The 24,135-nt window shown below is 34.2% G+C and overlaps 1 protein-coding gene across 1 annotated transcript in view; it reads right to left on the bottom strand.

The window, feature by feature from the left end:
- Positions 1-20,386, bottom strand: part of LOC149793346 (dixin-like) — an 86,504-nt gene extending 66,118 nt beyond the window's left edge. Inside the window, exons 1-6 of the mRNA XM_089967328.1 lie at positions 19,745-20,386; positions 8,876-9,005; positions 4,912-5,037; positions 3,084-3,223; positions 1,241-1,338; positions 173-405 (exon numbers count right to left, since the gene is read on the bottom strand). Of these exons, the coding sequence (XP_089823454.1) occupies positions 173-405; positions 1,241-1,338; positions 3,084-3,223; positions 4,912-5,037; positions 8,876-9,005; positions 19,745-19,816 (799 nt within the window). The 5' untranslated portion in view covers positions 19,817-20,386. The remainder of the gene's footprint in view (positions 1-172; positions 406-1,240; positions 1,339-3,083; positions 3,224-4,911; positions 5,038-8,875; positions 9,006-19,744) is intronic.
- Between the last annotated feature and the right edge of the window lie 3,749 nt (positions 20,387-24,135).

The following is a 24,135-nucleotide window of genomic DNA, read 5'->3' as shown; positions in this document are numbered from 1 at the left end:
TATAGATAGAGCAAGACAAGGATCTCTAAGAAGCTCAAAAATACATCACTCTTACACTGGCAGTGTGCACGCACAGAGCAAAACTCGATAAACAAGAACTCAAATACTTATTCATGCTCTAGGAATCCATATTCACACAGCTAACTATGTATGATCTCCATAATTTACTTACATGAAATGTGCTCTGTGCTAGCTAGTCTTGAAGATGTGTCCATAGACTTGGGAGTTGACGTCATGGTTATAGTTGACTGGGGACTATGGATGGAACTGCCCATGGAACTACTATCACAACTGGCACCTTCCACTTCCTCTCTTGGTTGGGAATGGAAAGACTGGGTTTTGTTTGATAAGAAACTGGGATCTGAATCGCTGCACTGGTCAGAACTGCTCTCATGGTAAAACTTCCTTAGAACAGAGACAAAACATGCAATTAGAAAAGAACATGTTCTTGAACAAATAAAACCCTATGGTGTTTTAACACTAGCCAAATATCTAAGCTTTTCATGCTCCTTTGACAATTTTATTGGGAGAAATAAAAATCCAAGACCAAATGAAGGTACTTTAATTAATTACCAAAGTAGGTAAAGTGAAATATATAAGGTAGTAACCTATCTGGTCATCTGATATAAAATCTGAAATATACTTTAAATATAAGCAATATGTACAAAAGCTAAATAAAAATAAAATATCCAATTCTAAAGCATTGTGAAAGGTAAAGATCATGAAGTAATGCATCAATACTAGTATTTGTATTTAGCAATTTGGCTTGAGAAAACTTGGCCCTGGTCAAGCAGCCTGTCTGTCAATAGCAGGTTTTAATTTGTTTTTGTGTTGGAAATGCATATCTCTTCTAAATAACAGCAAAAAAATAGAAGATACAGTAGGGCATCTTTTTAAATGTCCAATGTATACTATATGCACAGACAGAAGTACAATTCTGCCCTAGGCTGCCAACGTATCTTTCTAAAAAAATCACTACAGTCAAAAAACAGACTTGTTCTCTGGCTTCATGAATTAATCATGTATTCATACACTATTGCCTACATATACACAGCTGTAAGAACTGGTCATGTCCTAGAGTTAAGAAATCAAAACAAACCATAAATATAAAGACCACTCCAAAGATGTCCGGTGAAAATAGTATCCACAAATGAGACTATTTTGGAAATCCAAATAATTCAAATAACTTTGTTAACAATTGAAAAAGACAAAGGCTAATAGTGGAAAACTTTGCCAGTACCTCTTGTCTCCCTTATAAGAATCTCCTTTATGCCTCCTGAAGCTGCTCCCTGCCTTGGCTACTGTTCTCCTGGCTTTTGCAAGTGCTGCAGAGGCTCCCTGAAGAGTATGAAAATGACTATATTATGAATTATTAAGTGCATAAGTCTGGGTACCAATCAGCCTTTAACCATATTTATTACTCAAAACAGGCCTTCCATCTTTGAGGTTATACAGCTAAAGCAAATTATTAAGTAAATTATGTTTCAAAAATGAGACACCCATAATCTTGATGATATCAACTTACATATAAAATCTTGTACTGCTCAAAAATGAGCACCCAAGATGTTGATAATATCAACTTACATACAAAATCTTGTACTGCTCAAAAATGAGACAACCAAGATTTTGATGACATCAACTTACATACAAAATCTTGTACTGCTCAAAAATGAGACAACCAAGATTTTGATGACATCAACTTACATACAAAATCTTGTACTGCTCAAAAATGCGACAACCAAGATGTTGATAATATCAACTTACATACAAAAACTTGTACTCAAACAAAAATGAGACAACCAAGATTTTGATGATATCAACTTACATACAAAAACTTGTACTGCTCAAAACTGAGACAACCAAGATCTTGACGATATCAACTTTCATACAAACCTGTTCAGAAACATGGCATCTAGAATGTTCACAGCCTTGGCTAATCAGATGTGAGTGTCATTTATAATCAAACTCGTCTGAGATTATAATATAAGCTTATATACATCTAATCAGAAATATGGTGTCTCAAGTGTTTACAAGCTTAGCCAATCAGATGAAAGGTCATACATACCACTGATTAACCTGGATTTTGTTTTTTGAATTCTGTAAGCAAAACAATTTTTCTAAGCACAAAAATAAAGAGAGGAAAATATATTTTACAAAATTATTTATCTATATAAAAAAAAGGTATAAGTATTAATCATGATTTATTCACCAAAAAATGTATGTCACTTATATACTGAATAAACTGCATCGGCCTAAAAATATTGTTCATCCTTCTCATTTAGTACCAAACCAGACAAGAAAAAATTATTTTTCGTGAAAAAGTAAAACCTCAAGTAGATACAACCATCTATTCAAGTGAATAACAACATTTTTTCAAGATGTAAGCTGTGGCAGCCATAATGGACGTATGTGAGGCTGCATTTTCATTCAGGACAAACAAGACATCACAAAAAGTCTTTTGGTGAAAATCCAGCGTAGGTATCAATATCTGTTCTGAAGGAGTAGTGACAATATGATTTTCAAGACAGCAACATAAGCGTGTCCATACTGAATGCCAGATTGGCACAATTTTCATTTAGGACCCAGAAAACATTGTAAGAAGAAGTGTTTTGGTATCAATATGATTATCCATTCAAGAGTAGGGGTAAGAAGACTTTCAAGGTAGTCATCATAGTGGCCATACTGTATGCCAGACAGGAATTATTTTTAATTATGGTCAAATAGGTATAACAGGTCTTACAGTGAAAACATCAACAAGCAGCGATAACAAGAATTTCAATATGATCACTGTAGCAGCCAAACTGGATGGTAAGTTGGAATCGTTATCATTAAAGACCAACTGGATAAGATCTTTAATTATTCAATGCTTTTGATGAAAAGGCCAGAAAATTAGATATGGACAAAAAATAATAATACTGATCAACATAATAGGAAAGAATCAGCTTTTATGTCAAGATGGCCTCCTCCACACCTTACAACCAAATGACAGGTACCTATTCACTTGTGAGGAAGACGCAAGTCCTGGCACATCAACTGAGTCAAAAATGTTCAAAAATTACATGTGCTAAAGGAAGAAAATTCACCTGTGCAATACCAGTCATATTAGGGCTATGACCACCTGATCGGGAACCCTGACCAGAATGTTTTACACTCTTAGGTTTAAAATGGGCAGCCAGAGCAAGCAGTAATCTCATAGTGGACTTCAGGTTACCATCAACAATATCTGGAAAAAAAGAAAGATGTGTTCCAGGGGATTCAAATTTTACATGTTGCCTATTCACACTTTTAACTTAAGCACATTTGAAAATAGTGGAAACACCCAAGAAAATTTAATTGTAAGTGTGTTAATGTAGCTTCTTTTCAAATAGGCAATATTAACTGATTGATTGGCTGAATGGGTTTTGCCAAAATATTTTTTCCCATTACAAAATTTAAGTTTTGGCTAATATGTATAACTGCACGAAAACTTATGGAAAACTTCAGCAATCAAGTCTGTTTGATTTCACTGAAAGAAAAGACAATAAACACACAAAACCAAACTTTTAAGTAATAAGCACTTTCTAAAGTACAAACTATACAGGTCATGTGGGAACACAGTACCAACTCTTTCAGCTAAAGCCATCATTTTTCAGAATTTGATTACACATACCTTTAAACAGTAATTATTCAGTTTATTATGCTGCTCATCTGTCAATATTCCTTGCAAGATAACTATATACCCCAGGAAACAAATGTGACAAAATCAATGCTGATGTACATAGACATTTTTAGACGATACCAAAAGAGGTTTTATTTAATGTAAACCAGATTGAATCTCATGCACTATCATGTCACCATGAAAATGCAGTGTATTAGAGAACAAAATTGTTTATTAACCCCTGCTATGGTAATGATTAAACATATTTCTGCTTTTGTTGACCCAGTTTAGTGCCTGCCAAACAAAGTCCACACCAAGTCAGCTCAAGTGTAGATCACTCATCATCGGGATTGAACATACTTTGGTAAATACACATTAGTATTAAATTTTAGAATAATTATTATTTTAGTTGAGATCAGTAGAGGTGCCTACATAACCACATTGACTTTCACTTTAAAAAGAATTCTTTTTCTTTCCCAATACAATACAAAGAAACAGTATGTATCTTGCACAGCAGGTAACTCTTCTGAAGTTCACCACAAACAGCACAGCATAGTGTGATGTAACATTGATACAGACACTTAAGTGTCACAATGATGGGTAAACAAAGTGTAATTTGTGTAAGCAAATAAATTTTTCACATTATAATTTTGTTTATTCAAAAAATGCACTGCAAAGAGGAATCTATTTCACTGCATAATCATGTTTAAATGTTACAATTTGGCCATAATTCCACTGAAATTGCAGAGCTTATGAATTAGAAAATATTTAACTCATCAACCCTTGGCGCCTCTTTTATGCATCAGGAGGTAGTAGCCTACTTCTGAGCTCTGTAGAGTCAGGGTCATGTATGATACACTAAAGTGGGTAATATTATAGAAAGGTAGACAGATGAATCTCTACAATGATACCAAATAATCTGGACATTCTAGTTGCTCTACAAAATACAGAGGGAAAAACGTAATTGTTTGGACCCGATTTTTTTCCACCAAAACTTCGCCCTTGGTCGGAATCTGATTTTGTGTCCAGATTTTAGACTATTTGGCCTCAGATCTAAAGCAGACTGGTCTGAACTGCACACAAACAGGTGAACCTTTGCAAAAAGTAGGATAAGAAGGGCATTTGGAATAAAGAGTGGCCTCAATATGAAAATGATGGATACATTAAGCAAAACTCAGATCTATCTAAAGGTGTTATTTCAAAGGTAGAAATGAAATAACTGACTAACTACTATAAAGATCAGAGACATTCATAATATCACAAAAACAATTTACCTCTCGCATTTATATGGTGCATGCGTATTTTCTTGGCATTCATGAAGTTTAAAACACGTTCCACATTCTCCTTCATCTCTGTGTAGTTAGTCGGAACTGTATGGATACCTGAAAGCCGCTCTCCAGCTTTAGAGATGAAAAGAACAGAAGTATTAAATATAAAAATAAAATAAAATTCAACTGTCAAATTAAAGAGCAGAACAAGTGAACTAGCATTCAAAATACATCAGGATTTCCAACAACGAGAAAAATCTACTTCCGAGACATTTGCTTGGATATGTGCGAATTGGCTGTTTTTAAACCTGCTGTTGTAATATTTTGCCACAAGATTAATTTATATCCATGAATCATGCAGCAACAATTATGATGTAACTCTGAAAACCAATACAATGTAGGTATCATGCAGGTAATGATAAGAATGTAAGAAACTAAATGGAGAATTGATAGAAAAAAGGAATGACTTAATATCACAAGTAATACTCTGATGTTAACAGCTCCATCATATTATAAGGTTCAGCGTTGAGACAAAAATGACATATCTTCACTGTCAACTGTGACAATTGATCTGCAATCGATAAATGAAAATAGAGACACAATTACATGCATGAAAGATTTTTGTGTTGCTTTTATTGCTATGAGATTACTGCCTTCAAGGTACAATTGTAACATTACTGACAATAACATTACTGCCTTCAAGGTACAATCATAACATTACTAACAATGACATTACTGTCTTCAAGGTACAATTGTAACTTTGCTCACAATGACATTACTGCTTTCAAGGTACAATCATAACATTACTGACAATGATATTACCGCCCTCAAGGTACAATTGTAACATTACTGACAATGACATTACCGCCCTCAAGGTACAATTGTAACATTACTGACAATGACATTACTGCCTTCAAGGTACAATTGTAACTTTGCTAACAATGACATTACTGCCTTCAAGGTACAATCATAACATTACTGACAATGACATTACTATCTTCAATGTACAACTGTAACATTACTGACAATGACATTACTATCTTCAATGTACAAATGTAACATTACTGACAATGACATTACTATCTTCAACGTACAACTGTAACATTACTGACAATGACATTACTATCTTCAATGTACAAATGTAACATTACTGACAATTACATTATTGACTTCATGATACAACTGTAACATTACTGACAATTACATTATTGATTTGATGGTACAAATGTAACATTACTAACAATTACATTATTGCCTTCAAGGTATAACTGTAATAGTATTAACAAATAAAGTATTGCCTGCAAAAATATAACTACTATAACGCACCAAGTTCATTCAGGTCAGGCAAAAAAATATTTCTGTTGTTGTTGTTGTTGTAGGGTTTAATGCCATTTTTCAGCACACGATAGGCTCTACATGGTGACCAGTATTTAATGGCGGAGGAAGAACGTGGGAAAACCCCGGAAAGAACCACCGACTCACAAGAAGCAACTGGCAAGCTAAATATTTTTGTAAAACCAATTATGTAGCTGGGCCTTGTCAAAGATCTGTAAACTAATTTGCTTTTTAGTTCCATAGTAATAAGTGTCCAAATACTCAGATCAACAGTTTGTGGAGAAAACAATCTGAACTAGTGTTTCTTTTCTGCATGTGCTTTCCCTGACACACATTGGGGGGGGGAGGTATGCATTTTTACTTCCAGTTTGAAAAACAAAATAACATTTATCTTAAACAAGTATAAGAATCTGAGGTATGTTTAATAATTTCTGTGAAATATTTTTAAAAATATCTTTTTCATAAAAACTGTTTGAAGTAGACTATTGCAGAATATTATCTTATAGATCAAATTATTTTAACAACTGTGTATTTCTCCAACAAAGTAGTAGGTGGGCCCCGAGTGGCCGAGTGGTCTAAAGCACCCTCCGTTACGGATCACTGCCATCTCACCTCTGTGTGCATGGGTTCGAGTTTCGGATTCAGCCAATGTGGGTATGTGAGAAAGCTTGCCAGTAGCTTCTCATGGGTCGGTGGTTCTTTCCGGGGTTTTCCCTGGGTACTTCCTCCACAATTAATACTGGCCGCCATGTATAGGTGGCGTTCTACAGTTTTGTATTTTGCATTGGGTTAGGATTTTAAAGAAAAAGAATATCCCCGGCTTTCTACTGGTTATATTGGCTATTTAAAAAAGACCTTGTATCATCTTAGGTATAATTGAAAGAACCCTTTAATTCCCTTTATTTTGATGTATGATTGATGGGTGTAATATGGGTTATAGAGTATACAGCTTGGCCTTACTCCAGACGTGCACCTTTCAAAAACTGTGCTAGCTCTACTTGGTCATTTTCACTTCCTGAACTTCAGAGGTAAAATGTATAAAAAAGAGCTGATAACTTTGTTTTTACATTTTATATATTTGGTAATTCATTCATTGCCCTTTCAGAAGCTGGTATTGTCTAGTCTGGCAAAATTAATTTTCCCTATTTTAATAGCTGCTATGGATAGTGTACTTTAGACAAATTCTGGCTAATTTGTTAGCACAAGGGAGCATTCATTTTAGTTAGCAGTGTATTTAAATCATGTACATTCCAAAAGTACAATATCCAAAGAAATATCATCCACATTACATTAATATGGCATAGAGGTATGCCACCATTTTTTCATTGTGCATGTTTTAAATGCAAACAGATTCACCTTACATATGTCATTCTCTCAAAAGTACATAATAACTGGTAAGCACCCCCATAGCCTATCATGGGCTGAAAAATAGCGTTAAACCCTACAACAACAACAACAACAACAACAACAAAGTAGTAGGATTTCTATGGCAGCACAAAAATATGCATAGTAAACATGGTTTGAAATTGTAATTAAAAAAAAAAAAAAGAAACAATAATATGACCACTATAATAACATTTTACCATACAAATTTCACTGATCCATGCACTTTCAAATTTCTCCTAATACTTTTCTGGGTCATATTTCTGGCATTTATATTTGTTTACCCAGGATTTCTGGTACTTTCTCACTCTCTTCTCTATTTATAATCACATTCTTTATTGTCCTCACCTAATTTCTGATGTTTCAGTGATGGCGACACACCTTGCAAGAACATCCAAATCTTTCCACTTGTCATCTCAAAACATCAGTGAATATTTTACACCAAGAATGATCAAAATGTAAAACCCGTTATTTGGTATAGCTCTGCTATATTTGTTGTGTTGACCAACATGTCCTTTTCTGACTGGCCATGTTTGGCACTAGCCTGATACTTTAAAACATATTATCATGTCAGTTTTAAAATCAGTGCATTGGTCCAAGGTACCAGGCTAGTTCTGCATGTATGTACTGTTCTGAAAATCTGCACCCCTATATACTTGATGTATGGAAGAACTTATGTCAACTTTTGCAGCTGACATTCACAGTACCTGCTCAAGTACAAGGTTTTTGCAGGAAGTCAATTAACGTAATAAGCAATAAGTCAACCATGAAAGGACACGTCATCACCACCAAGATAATCTGCCAAAAGTCCACGTTAACTTATGATACTGATTGGCAGGAATTAATTATCCAATATATTTGTGAATGCCTGGATTTTAGTAATATATGAGCAAATTCACTGATCATGGATTAGTGAACTAGCATTGATTGGCCTCATGACCTGGTGAGGTAATGAATATGCCACTATCATTTAATGGGAAAACAGGACTTTTTTCTGAGCATTAATCATCTCCTAATGTTGTGCTGTATCACTCAGTAGCACTAGTTCATATGTTCCCATATAAATGTAGTAACCTATTGATATAAGACTATTATGGACATGTGTCAAAATGTAATTCATTCCTATAACAGTGTACTTCATACCTAAAAATGGATACATAAATTCCACTTTAGAAGTTATAATAAAAGAACCAGTACATAACAGTCAATCAAAACTCAAGACGTATATTTTATTCTGGTTTTTCTTACATACCTATGACTTCAATCAGCTCTATAAAGGCCACTCCATCTCTGGTGTCATTTCGGAGATCTTCTACCAGATGTGCACCCTGTTTCTTCTTCAACTGAGAGTTGATCCATGCCATATAGGCCTGAAGCTGGTTCTGCATGGATAAAATGAATACAATCCTAAAATTATTGCAACTGATGGAGAGGGAGTACTGTAATGGTGCAAACATTTTGTAGAGATAATTTTGTAGTACATTCCATCATGGTCAGCGTGACACATAACCATTTAGTCTGATGCTATGGGCAAGGCTCACAATAAATTTCTGACTGGGAAGATGGGATATGCTCTGTTTGGAGGCATGAGTGAGTTTTAATTAGAGTCCACTTGATAATGGTTAGACAGATGGAAGAAGCCAATGTTAACATACAGTCTAATTGCAGACAATGACAGTTGAGACAACACACTGAAAATTTTGGTTAAACTTTGGAAATTTGAAACATGTCATAAAATGATATTTTTCAGAATAGTTATTAATAAACCCAGCCTAGAGAGAATACTTCTGACTTCCATGGGAATGTTAAAATTGTTGGCGGTTAAAGTAATCCTGATGGGCAAAAATAAATAAGATAGTGTGAGTTCCCAGATGAAATTGAACATTTTAAAGTAATCTTCCTCATGAAATCTGTCAAAGTTTCTGTGGAAAACCAAAAGTTAGCTCCAAGTAAAGTTATCAAGTAATTTTTCTTGTTAAATAAATTGTCCAACTGTCAAAGGGACAGTGAATCTGGAAATTTGATACCCAAAGCACCAAAATGAGTGGGGGATCACATATCATCATCCAAAATTCATGTCAGCTATGTATATTTGTATGACAAGAAAGCCATGGTCTGGATGTGAGGCCACACTGAAACAATGGAGTAAACATTGTGGCCTTGATCCCATGGCCAATGAGTGAATAACGTTGCTGTTGTTGTTATGGATTTTATTGCTTTTGTTGTTGTTGTTGTAGGGTTTAACGCCATTTTTCAGCAAAAGATAGGCTATACATGGCGGCCAGCATTAATGGTCGAGGAAGAACCAGAAAAACCCCGGAAAGAACCACCGACCCATGAGAAGCTACTGGCAAGCTTTCTCACATAACCACATTAGCCGAATCCGAGACTCGAACCGATGCAGACAGAGGTGAGATGGCAGTGATCTGTAACTGTGAGCGCTTTAGACCACTCGGCCACTCGGGGCCCCTCGGATTTTACTGCCAATTTTCAGCAAATAATAGACGATACATGGTAGCCAATATAACTGGTTGAAGAAAACACCAGGTAAGAACCCAAGTAAGAACCAAAGACCCACAGGAAGCTATTGACAAGCTTTCTCACATACAAGTGAGAAAGTGAATACAAGTGAACAAAGGTGAAATGGCAGTGATCGATAAAGGTAACTGCCACAAAATAAACTATCTTTATTTCATCAAAAATCACATTAACAGTAAGACATCTACCATATATACTCGACTATAAATTTGGTTCAACTACAAACATAGACCCATATCTGCCACTGCATAATGCACTGGCAAACAAGGGTCTATGTTGTTTGCTCTACTGATTACAGTTACAGTGAGACATTTGCTATATGGATGCCACATCTATGAATCATACAGAACAAAAAAAACAACTAAGTATTCCCTGAATACATGATTATGTACAAATTTATTTACTTATCCCAATAGCCAGTTGTCAAGACAAATGCATTATCATCAAGAAGTAAAAGAAGACCTTTATAAGAAAAAGAATAAATCAGCCCCAAAGTGTCTTACTTTCAACAATGATGTTGTTATTGGAAACATAACTGCTACGAGTGTATTTTCCGCTAGTAAGATATTGACAAGCTCCCTTCAAGAAGCTAAAGGTCTTGTAGGCAAAACTATTGCTATGAATTTTATTCTCACAGTATTGGTTACTGTTTAAACTAATGCTATCATGCTGGTACAGGGTTAATTGTTGAGAAAAAATGAATAATATATTTTTACTTGTACTTACTACCTCCAAATCTGTTCTTGATACAATATATATGATGATTAGCCACTGCCTAATTATAAGTTCAGTCTCATCTTTACAAAATTTTGGCTCATTATTTACTAAAAACTGTATTGTCTGATAATAAGACCACCACTACTTTTTGACAAATTCACTCAGCTGCTCCCCTAATCTCATCTTCGCTAGCCAAGGTTCTGATATGTTAACCTATCTACATCTTGGTGGATCGATCAGCTATTTCAGCGCTTCAGGTCCATGAATTTCATTGGATGCATCAAGCCACCACATCCAAATTATCCAATCAGAATCATGTTGTTCAAATCTGAACACTGTTCCCATATGATTGAGACAAGGTGAATACACAGCTGGAATGGACTCGGAAACAATCAATTTTCCACTGCTGGTCTTGTTTGCACAAATACATCCTTTCCTTCAAATACACCTGTAATGGCGTCTCTAGTATGTAGTCATTCTCTTGATGTTAAACTTACAAAGTATCCTTTTGAAGTCAACTGTCACTACCATTTTTGGACGATGAACAATGAACTGCTATTACATGCTAGCTACTGGTTAGTCGGCTTTACATGCTAAGGGAGGCAACTCATTAAATCCAATAGATGTTACTGGGACAAAGCACTGAAATAGCTGACTGATCTACTGAGGTGTAGATACAAGTAGGTTAAAATATCTGAACCTTGGCTAAAATTACCTGATCTTATCATGGAAGAAATACTATATATGAATGACTACTCAATGCTGCCAACCATGCCTGACATGATCCATCCATAATCTTTTTATTTTCAAATATTAGTTAGCACTGGAATGATTTTGCCAAAGAACTTAATCTTTGATGTCATATATTAAATTTCTGAACACTTAAAACTGTGGATTCAGGGTATTAAGAATATTAGAGCAGACCTAATGAGCCCTCCTGTACATCACGAGAGGTAACTAATGCAGACAGAAGCTATGCTGGTGCCATGGTTACAGTCCAAACTCACATCCGAAAGGATGCAGATTTGAATCCTACCAACAGTTCACCCTCAAGTCAACTACCATTATGTGTCATTGTGAACGGTATCTTACTCCAACTGCCTTGACACTAAATAACCTACTGGTGGTTGATGTACAATAAAATACCCAAGTTAACCAAAACTATGCAATTCAACAATTTTATAGCTCTGTAAAACTTCCATTTTCAGTCATTAATCATTAAACTTTCCTCTAAACAGTGAGTCATTTATTTATGTGCAAGAAGATAAAAGGAAGCACTGAGACAGTTAAGACTTCAAAAAAAGTCCTTGGTTTCTCAAGAAGCAATACCACTATAACACAAGGTCGAACCATCAACTATTCTGTAACTTTGTAAGTGACTATACATAATTTATAAAGCCAGCTACTGTTAGCTCTTTTTTATATATAAACACATTACAAGGCACAATCTACCTTTCTAAGCTACTATTAATCAAGTCTGTGGTTAAAAGCCTTACCACTTCAAGGCTTTATTATTTCATGATTACTATTGATTTGTCACCCTTTCTATACATATGTAAATTAATTAAATATTTGATCGGTCTGTCTTAGAAAATGAAGCAAGATATAGCATTTGCAATGTACTGACCATCTTTCAGTCATGCCATTGTCACTGAAGAATTACACCCCACTACATAGCACAACATCCAGCTGTTGTAGATGAAATCAGGACTCTTTTCCCATCATGTTGGAAATAAACTATCATAGTCAATCCACTATTTGCACTGCACCCTATAGTTTACAAACTTTTTAATCAAATGGTACCTATCTGTGTAATCAGATATTTCCAGAATGTGGTGTTGGGTTTCTGGTGTTGTGAAACAAATGAAAGAAAGTACAGAATCTGTTACTTAGGAAGCATCTTTAACCCAAACTCTTTACAATGCCTCTGTGCCCTATGTACCATTTCTGGAAACACATCTCTATTATTCTTTAAAGTGATTTGTTGTTCCAGCTATCTCAAGCTTTTTCACTGCCTTGGGAAAGTTAATTTTTGAATGGGCAAACACATATCCAGTTGTAGCTTCCTTGTTAGGATACAAGTTCTGATACTTTCCCAGTGTATCATTTTGGGGTACAAGACTGAGAGTCAAAACATCCCTTTGTTTCAGAACTGGCGGTCAAATTAAGTAAGAAACAAACCCTGGTGTCAAAACTAGAGGTCAAATTAAAATTATGGGGGTCTTTGATGCACAAATGACGGTAAAGGGAAAAGCTACTTTCCATTATATAACTTCCCATCTTGAACATGTTGCGATTTACATCAAGCATGCAGTAAGTTTGTGTCATGTGTTTCTGTGTATCATTATCAGCTGGACCTTTACTATACATTTCATTATCAAGAGACAACTGACTTTTACCAATTTACAAGAGTCTGCTTGTATATGTTGTTAACAATTGGTATTTAAGTTGGATATATTGAGAACCATTCTCTTTGTTATCCCTTTTGGATTTTCATTTGGGGTTATTTCTTACTGGATTATCATTGTTCACCCTCATTGATATCACACTACACATTCAGAAAAATTGTGCATGCTTGTTCCAATTATTTTTTAAACTAATTTAATCCTTGGTAAGTCTGCATCAGAAAACCAAAAACTGTTTTAAGATGTTTTCCTCACACAATCGCCTTTAGTTATTACAGTCTTAACATCCAAGTGCCAATCTGAAACTGCATCCTTATGAAAATCATCCTTAACTACAGACAGTGTGAACATGGGCAATATAAGTAAACAATGAATATGCAAAACAGGGTACTGCCTGCATCACACTCTAAGGCAAAAAATCAAAAATAGGTATGTTTCCTATTGCAATGGTTTTAAAATTAGGACAAGCAGGTTTATTTTAAACATAATATATATTTAAGGTGAACTTTATGTAGTGCTCAAAAAACCGATAGCCCGACACCCAGGGCCCCTCTAATTTCAGATTGGGCCCATCCTGTCTTCTAAAAGAGGTACCCGTCGACCTTGTTAAAAAAAAATCATATTTGTCAGAGAAAACTTTGATCACATTGATGAAATGCAGAAATGTATTTTCAAGATGTTGACTCACCTGCCATAACACAGCACAATCTGATTAAAATGAGATTGCCACTGTGATACATGAAGTGAAGATCTCATTTTAATCAAATTGTAACACAGCATGTCATGCTAAAAACATGATTTGTACTCACAAATCCCCTGACACGGTCATGTTTCAAGAAAACAATTTTCAGCAATCTTTGAAAATGGAGAAGAAAAAAACACACCACTATCTGTATATATGCCAGTTACATGTAGCATATATAAACAGTAAACAGTTATGATTGGAGCCGATGTAAAACTATCCTTTGGTCAGTTTAAACTGAGGTCAGGTTATATACCACCATTTCACATATTACTTAATTGGCTGACAATATCTAGTGAGATGTGTTTGAAGACTGCAGTAGGTGAGTACAGTGTGCTAATTTGCATAGGTACACGCAGGACATGGAACAATCCAACAGGTAAATCAAGAGATGCTAAACATGTGCAGGAGAAAAAAAAAGTATTATGAATTATTGCTCTGAATGAAAATGTTTAAGCCATATGTATTATAGGTTTTTGACAAGTTTGTGAGCAGCGGCAATGTTTCTTTAAAGTCGGATTTTACTGCATATATAAAATGCAAAACATGACCATTCCAGTTGTCAGAATAATGTTTAATTCATTTTTGAAGCCAATTTAGGAAGCAATCATATCAGCAAAGCCAACAAAAATAAATGTCAGAAGAAAAAGAAAAGTGGAGAAGAGGCATACACTGCAAACATTTTGACGTATATCAACTGAGTTACGACCATAATTGGCTCAGAGAATGCAGCAGAAGTTTGAACACCAGGGCAATCGAGTCTGTACTGATCGTAGTGATGAACACCAATAACACCTATACTACCTTCAAACCCCCTACTAAATTTATACTGAACTGTAGCAATTGCAACATTGTGTGACAAATATTAAAAAAGGGGGCATTTTGGGCATATAGAAATTGGAGCCTGGGCTTGTGGAATTTCAGTTTGGGTTTGCGATTTATTTTAAGTCAAGCCCTAAGCCTGTGTCAGATTTTTTTTTATTTGAGCACTATTATGTTTTTTTAATTAGTATTATTTTTATACCATTGGGAAAGAAAGTGCACGGACTGGCAATGAGAAACTGGGATGGTCGTTTGACAAGATATACATATTTTTCTGTTTGGCATTACAACAACAAGTTTTCTTCTTTAAACTGATAACCTTTGCTTCCAACAGAATTGGATTTAATTATCTACATAAAAAGAAATCACAAAATCAAAATATTCAAAGCAGCTTCATTTGTAAAGATCAATATCAGTGGAAACTTTCCAGACTTTATTCAACTGAGACATATTCATAGCATGTTCAAATTATTAGCAGTTCCTAGAGATTTTCATTTGAATGTTTTTTCAGTTTGGGATACAGCAGAAAAAACAACTCTGGAAACTGAAATAATCTGTGCATAGAAAAAAATTCCTACAAAAATGTTCAACAAATATGCTTACCTTCAAAGCAACTATATACAAAATTCAAATAAACGAACATCAGGGTCCATACTATGGTTTAAGTCAGGAGAAATACTTTCCCTAATGCCAATAATTTCACCTAAATATACTGAAAAAGTGAAAATTACCTTTTTTCAAATCAAGATCACCCCACCCTCTTTTAGGTGAATAATGCTTCCACATTCTGAGTACAATATCAACTCATGTCTTTTTTTGTTCAAAGATCAATGTAAAACTATTTAAACAGTGTTTTATTCCCCTTAGATCAACAGTGTTTTATTCCCCTTAGATCAACTTCTGTCAGTTTGATCATTATGCGTATTCGTGTCATCATGTACATTTCAATCTACAAAATTCCTACTGAAAATTCACAAAGAAATCTTGAAGTTAAATTCCATGCATTTATCACATACATTTTTTTTACTTTCTTGCAGAGGTGGATACCATGAAAAATTCTGAACCACTGAATATTACAGTATTTTTCAACAAATCAAAATATGTACCAAGTTATACAACAATTACAATTTAATGTTCTGGACAGGGGTCTGGCACTCTTTTTTTTAAATTTCTGTCTGTCAACAGCTGGAAAAATATATTTCTCTGATTTACAGCAAAATAACTCCACAAAAATATCAATTACAGTGCTCAAAGAAAAATGTTTTTAGACAAATAAAATCACAAGCCCTGACTGGAATTCAGATTTATTCCACAAGTCCAGCCTCCAATTTCCCCATGCCCAAAATTTCTTTTTTAAATATTGTCACACAATGTTGCTATAGCTATAATTCAAGTATAAATTTAATAGGGTTCAAAGGGGTTTGAAGGTAATGCAAGGGTCATCAGTGTTTATCACTACACTCACTAAGGACTGGATGGTCCTGGTGTTCAAACTCTGCTGGATTCTTTGAGGAATCCTGGTCAAAACCAAGTTGACGTATGGCGAGGTGTTGTTTGCTGTATGAGCAAAGAATGAATACCCCCATCTCATCTCTTTTTTATCTTTTTTTTTTTGCAAGCGTGCTTCCAAATGTAAAAATCCATCTACAAAGAATTCTGAAATTTATTTGTATTGATCTTTGCTGATAGCTAATTGTTTCACACTTGAACATTATTCCAACAAATGAAATGATCATGCTTTGCATTCTATATATGCAGTCAAATCCGACTTCAAAGAAACTTTTTCACTGTTCACAAACATGTCAAAAATATAATACCTACGGCTGAAATATTCTCATCTAAGCAATAATATATAATAACTCCTTTCTTTTACATTCATCTATCATCTCTTTGATTTACCTATAATTGGTTGTTCCACTTCCTGATCCTACCATGCAAATTAGCACAATGGGGGCACCCTGTGACCCACTTCAGCCTTCAGACACATCTTACTATCTATTGTTGGCCAATTAATATATAAAACACTGATTTATACCTGACCTCTTTGCCTTTAATAACCACTATTTAAACTGCAATGGGGCTAGTTTTACATCAGCTCCAGTCACGACTGTTTGCCGTTTATACATACTACATGTAATGGTCATATACTGAAAGTTATTTTTATATATATATTTATATTTTTTTAAGATCACTAAAAATTATTTTTTCTCAAAACATGACGATGTCATGGGGTTTGGGAGTACAAAATGACTCGCCAATATTCAATTTGATTAATTTCATGCAGGACAATGGTGATCGGATTCTGATTTAGATTACATCATGTTATGGTAGGTATGTCAACATCATGAAAATAAATTTACACATTTCATCCACATAAACAAAGTTTCCTCAGGCAAATTATTTTTTTTTTCAACAAGCCCAACAGGCACCTCACTTTGAATACAGGACTGACCCACCCTAAAATTAGAGGGGCCCCATGCGTCAGGCTATCATATATTTTTAGCACTGAATCAACTTGAGATAAACTTAAATGTCTTGGTTACATGGTCAGTACCTTATACGTGTAGTAGATGAATTTGCTCTTGTGGATTTTAAATTGTGCAAAAGTTGGAGGCAAAAAACTTTAACGCAGGATGATCAAGCTTACACTATAAATAACAGCCTGTAAGAGACATTGTGCTGACACTGAAGTCTAAAATTGATTAGCTACACTTTTAATAAAATAGCAGGGAAACTTAAAGTGGAATGACAACACCTGGGCAATATATTTATCTGAGAGGGCCAGTAAACATAAAATGCTCTTCGTCAACAAACATGAAAACAGTTTGTGGACATGAGAAATTACATAAAATTCTAACAGAAAACAACTGCATTTTTGAATGTCTTCAGATGATTCTCAGGCTTAAAAGGAATACATTTACTTAACACATTAACATACACAGCAGAACCTGTCTTTAACACATTAACCCCTAGCGACGACTTTACAGGGCAGGAGGTAGTAGCTTACTGCCAAGCACTGTAGCGTCATGGTCAGGCATGATACACTAAAGTGGGTGGTATTATAGAAAGGTAGACAGATGTAACTCTACAATGATACCAAATAATCTGGGAATATCTAGTTGCAGTCCAAAATCCAGATAGAAAAGCCTCATTTTTTGGACCGTCCTTTTTTTTACCCACAATTTGCCAGTGGTCGGAATCCGATTTTGTGTCCGGATTTTAGACTTTTTGGTCTCAGATCTAAGGCAAATCAGTACGAACTGCAAACAGACAGATGAGTCTTTGCAAAAAGTAGGATAAGATAGGCATTTGGAATAAAGAGTGGTCTCCATATAAAAATAATGGCTCTGTTTAGCAAAAAAAAAAGAAAGAAAAGAAAGTAGTCCAGCTTTTACCCTTCTGCTCATGCGTGAGTTAAATAACCAACCAAAAACAATGTTGTTAACACAACTAGGCAGTATGTTATTGAAAGAAGACCGGGGATTTGGTGTTTTCGAGTCTATTCAGAAATAGCTTTCAAAATGTGTTTCCTACTCGATATTCATGCAAAAATGACAAAAAGCTCCAGGGGTTAATGTGTTAAAGACCACCTCTTGTGCCAGCAAATTATGGTTGCTGAAGACAGGTGGTCTCTCAAAACAGGTTACAATGCTATATAATCAATAAATCTGTGCTCTGATAATATGATCTCTCAAGACAGGTGGTCTCTCAAGACAGGTTTTACTGTACTAGTAAATAATTAAAACATGACAAAAAAATTGTTTTAAATCTAAAATTCTTCCAAAATTTGGATTTGACCCAAATATCTTTAACAACATCAAATTCAGCCACCATGTTTGCATAGGTGACACATATAACGTTATTAAAGGACCATAAATTATGTTAGCAATTTTCAAAATTAATTGTGACAAATACAACCATTTTATAAACAACAATACTAATTTTGTACATTGTTTTGTCATCAAAAAATTGAAACAAGCTGTTGATATAATTAGTTTCATTAAAAGATTACTTGAGAATATCTGTACATTCCAAAGTACCAGTATTGTAAAAAAAAACAAACTAATATGACATATAGAACCAGAAAAAATACAGTGCTAAAAAGGAATAAAGATAATAAAATTCACCTTTTCTCGGTTGCAGTTTTAGGCTGCCTGCTAAAGAAGGGCAACTAAATTTCACATTTCATCCTGTAAAAGTATGCAATGAGTTATAGCTCAATATTAACTACCCATTTACAACAGTAACATATTTCTGAGGATATTGTCTTTTGCTAAAACAAACATTTTAATATCTTATCAAATATTTCTTCTTTTTTAATATTATTAGTTTCAAATACATAGCAAAACATTAGCTTGAAGTTCTTATTTTTAACATTCAAAGTGCTGATCTCTTATTTTTCACTATTTTCTTACCATTTTGCCTTATTCAGATGGGATGGAGGTCATTTCACCCTCAAACTAAGAGTCCAGCATAGAACCTATCTGAAACCTACTTATTTGCATCATTACATAATAGCCAGCGTTTAACATTCTCCTTTGTGATATCATTTATATAATGAAACTTAAATATAATGATGAAATATTATCAACTTAAAAAATCAATCTGACGATAAGTTTCTTGTTATCATAACAATAACATAGAATATATCCAGTTTACTTGATCACATGACAAGTCTTGCCTGCAATCAAAATGTATGTGGTAAAAAGGCAATTTCATACTAAGTGCAGTTTCAGCTTTGGGATTTAACTAAAAATAACTTTGCAAACTTGAAGAATTTGTGAGAAAAATGTCTCCTCTAACATGAACTTTGTTTTTCTATGTAGACTATCATATCAACGAACTTTGTTTTTGTATGTAGACTATCATATCAACACTGCAAATAGTTCACACTTACACTCCATTCAACCCATGACTGAGAGCCTCCACTTTCTTCACTGTCTGGAGATTTCACGGGTGAGGCCGACATTTTTATTTAAATTATTATCTCCATTTTACTATGACGAAACCACGCACTGAATTCATATTGAATGAATTGACTCTTAAAAGCAAATAAATCTTCGTGAACGTTAATTTACTTCACCAAGTGTATTGTAACTTTGTTAACTCCAAACTAATAACACACAGAAAATTGCCGTTTACGACCATTCTCGTTTCTGACAATGTTAAGACTCCAAGTGCCAGGTGGGTGAGTTAGGAAGAAGCCATTGTACTTCAGAAAGAGTTCATAGACTTTGGTGAAGAAGCGAGTTTAATCTGCAATGGATAGCGGAGGTCCGGAGTATTTTAAAAGCAATCGCCTCAACATACAGTAACATGTGATGACACTGTGGTTAGAGTTCAAATAAACAACCGTCTGCACACAAAATGAAGGCTTCTATAACGCTGTAACTATAATTGGTATGTTGCCTAGCCTATATCAATTACGCACATTGCACTGATGATCATATTTGCATTTCTGTGAGTTCACATTATGGAATCGCGTTTTTGACACTTGTTGTTTTCAAATCACAAAACTACGGAAGCGACATCAATTCATAATGGCTAATATATCCGCGAAATAAAAATGTATCAAAAGAATATTTCCCAATAAGTGCATTTAAAGGTAACTTTCTAAACAGTAGGCATAGTAATATATGGCATTTCTGAAAAGATTGAAAAAAAAAAGAATTTATGGAATAAGACGTAATGAAAATACATAATGTAATAATCTTATGGATTGGAGAGTATACAAAAAAGACAACTGATTGATTCTATGTTGTATTGTGGGCTCTGCTATCTTGTCTTGTCAGGTGTACTAGTATCGTTAGATTCCGGAATTATTGTGTGAATTATATCACAAACATGCATCTTTCGGGATTGAAATAAAGAGTACATTAATACATTTAGTTTGCCAACTGTCATTTCTTTTGTTATTCGTATACAATTTACCAGCATGTTATCTACTCTGGACTCGCATTTGTGCGATTTCAACTGTCCACTTGAGTCTGTACTGATCTCAACATGAAGAGTGCGGTGAAATACGAGTAATGACAATAAGGCTGGAATCGCAAATGGTGTATAAACTGCTTCTCTTCATTGCGTTATCAATTGTCCGAGGAGGTAGGGGTTGTATGGTACAGTAACGTGCGTTATTAAAGAACGGTTATTGATGGTCTATGTAACTAAATAAATACTTCTTGTTTTGGGGTCAAGTGGTCAAAGGCGCTCGCTTTTAAAAATCACTAACATCTCACTTCAGTCCGCGTGGGTTTGAGTCTCGCGCTCGGACAATGTAGGTATGCGAAAATGCTTGCCATTAGCTTCCCGTGGGTTGGTTATACTTTCCGGGTTCTACTGGCCGACATGTATATCATATGAATTGAATAACTGCGTCAAGCCTAGAACAACCACACATTTTTCTTCTTCTTTTCTTTCCTTTTTTATGAATATGTGAGATAAATAAGTTGTATAGATTTGCAGTTATTAGCTCATTGGTTTAAGCCTTTAACAGTTTATTACCCATGTATGGTTATAGTAACATGAAAATATATTATTTTTTTTTAAATGACGCTTAATACTGCAGTATAATTAGTTCATCAATTATCTCGTTCAGGGATATTATGTTCGTGGAAAACAACTGGCCTTCAGTCAGGTCAACACTAAAACTGGACATAACAAATTTCAAGTACAAACAGACTCACATACGCGGCTACCTGATAACAAAATCTCAGTAAATGTCATGAGCTGTTAATGTGAGCTCAGTCGCATTAGCCATTAAAGACGTATCACATTCCAGACACTACATGGTTAATAGTAGACCGATATTTCATACAGAAATGATTCAGAAGATTTAAATATTATATAAAAGTGTTATTTTCACATAAATGTTTAAGTTCAACAAATACATTACATGTGTGCTTTTGTTTATCCGCAAACAAAATGTTATGCATTGTAAATTCAAGCCTAAAATATGCTAATCAGCCGAGTAATACACGTGTCATAGCTAATACAGATAAAGGTGCTGAAACATTAAGGCAAGCAACATTTATTGGTAATGCGCGTGTTGAGTAATTTAAAGCTCAGAAAGTTGTGCATGTAAAGGTAAATTCCACTGCGTGGACGAAAAAGTGAACAGTAATGTGATGTTGTTCTGTGTGAGGTTCAAGGTAATTTTTCTTCCAGCATGACAAAACTCCAGTATAGCCAGGACAAAGAATAGTAGTTATATTGCATGCATCATAAGGTAAAAGGTAAATTTCAGTTTTCTTATGACGATATAGATTCAAGTGAATAGAACTGTAGTTTTTGTTCATCCTTAAATAAATAAAAATGAAAACTTTAATACTTGATGAACCAATGCCGAAAACAGTTTAGAAAATCAACTTTTAACAGCCTAAAAACTAATAATGAAAGAAAACATACGAATAAATAAAATTAAAACAGAATTATTCATTATTTAATTTAACTGCGACATAAGCAAATGCAGATTTTAAATGATATTTAAGCAAATGCAGATTTACGAAAGACACATCAAGACTTTGTGAAGTCTTCCTTGACTTTGAACCTTATTTGAAAATCATTATTATAACGATTTGTGAGTTTTGTTCTGTAAAAGCTCAAATGGACCTAAAAATCAGACCTATCAAATGACGAAACCAGACAGTGAATAAACTGAAGTGAAATGGATAATGTTGCTTAATTTTTATTTTATATATTTTACACTCAAAATTTGGACAGGAAGTAATATAAAAAAATTGTATGTTTGACAGGGCTAAGCACTTGTATGAACGACTTAGAGGAAACTACATAAATTGCCTGAATGGGTTAAAAAGAAATAAAACTATTAATGTCGGCATTTTTTGTTGTTGTTTTTTGTTTTTGTTTATATTGTTGAATCAAATTTAAATAATCCACCGTCACCATCAAAACACTACTGATTTTAAGATGAACTTTGAAATATGTATATCATCTCCATTGAATTCAATACCAAATAGCCTCAGTGCCATCATTTATGATTTGTACCAACAAACCATATTATTATTTTATATTCACTGTGTTGGTACTATTGAAAACTTTGTATGTCTTTTAAAATTTAACGTTGCCGTTACTAAAGACAGTGTATTTAAAAGACGTACAACATTCCTCTCTGAATTACCGCATGCGATGAAGTGTTCTGCGTCAGTACACTTGTTTTTTTTTTTTTTAATGTTGTCATATCAATACACGAGTTGGGCGAAGCATGTACTATAATTAATAGCGTCAATTAAGTAATTATATATATATATTACTTATATATACTTGGTGTATAATTATTATATTATTTAACAAGTCTGGGCTGTCATTTAGAACGATATATCATTATCGTTAGAACATTTACAAAGGAATCGATCGGAAATAAAATTATTTAGATGAATGTGCACTATTTATAGAACAATCGTTACCCTCACCCCCTCGTAGTAGAGAGCTGATATTTTCGTCTTAAAGCTTTGGAAAAAAAATTGAGGTAGCAATATATCACCTGATACTGATTTAAAATGTATCAAATAATCGATTGGAATTTTGATATAACGGAATGGAAAGTGTACAATATTAACATTCCGGTAACCTACTTATCTCCCTCTCGTGTTAGGTATTTACTACATTCGGTATTTATTCAATCCTAATTAATCAATATGTTGTACTGCTGTCGTCTCCAATGAATTCGTCTTTGCCAAGTGTTTTGTACTTTTTTTATAGTGATTTCTAATCTCTCTCACAGCATACAATAGTTCACCGTTTGTAAACGAAATTTAATTGATAAACGTTTTTTTTTTTTTTTTACTTCTTGTGGAACGTGATCGGTGGACTAGATAGGTATGACTAAAAAATACGAAATGGAAAAATGGAACGCAAGGAAATAAAATAAGCAATGGAAATCAATTGTGATTTTAATTTTTGTATCAAAGGAAGATTTTAATCATCAGATGCATACATATAAAAACTGCGCAATCGAAAATAGAAATAATTTTCAAAACTGACGCTGTTAATTGTATGAAGCGTGGGCATTTGATAAAGATCGCAAACGCCGTATGCAAAGGGAAATGATCACTCATGAAATAAAGTTCATTGCCGAATTTTTTACAGTATTCCGATTTAGGGCAATGAAAAATAAGTATGGAATCGACATTATTTATTTTATTTTTAAGTAAGTTTTTAATTAAGGAATCCATCGTCAGATGCATATTCTAAGCGGTATGCATAACACAGAACATAATCACGAATGAAACGTTCATAATTGGCATGACTGACTAAAATGCTTCTTTAAAC

The sequence above is a fragment of the Sinohyriopsis cumingii genome, chromosome 8 (genome assembly GCF_028554795.1).
Source record: "Sinohyriopsis cumingii isolate HCF-2022 chromosome 8, ASM2855479v2, whole genome shotgun sequence".
NCBI classification, from domain to species: Eukaryota; Metazoa; Mollusca; class Bivalvia; order Unionida; family Unionidae; genus Sinohyriopsis; species Sinohyriopsis cumingii.
The sequence above is the reverse complement of the archived record's forward strand: the minus strand, read 5'-3'. Positions and strand labels throughout refer to the sequence as shown.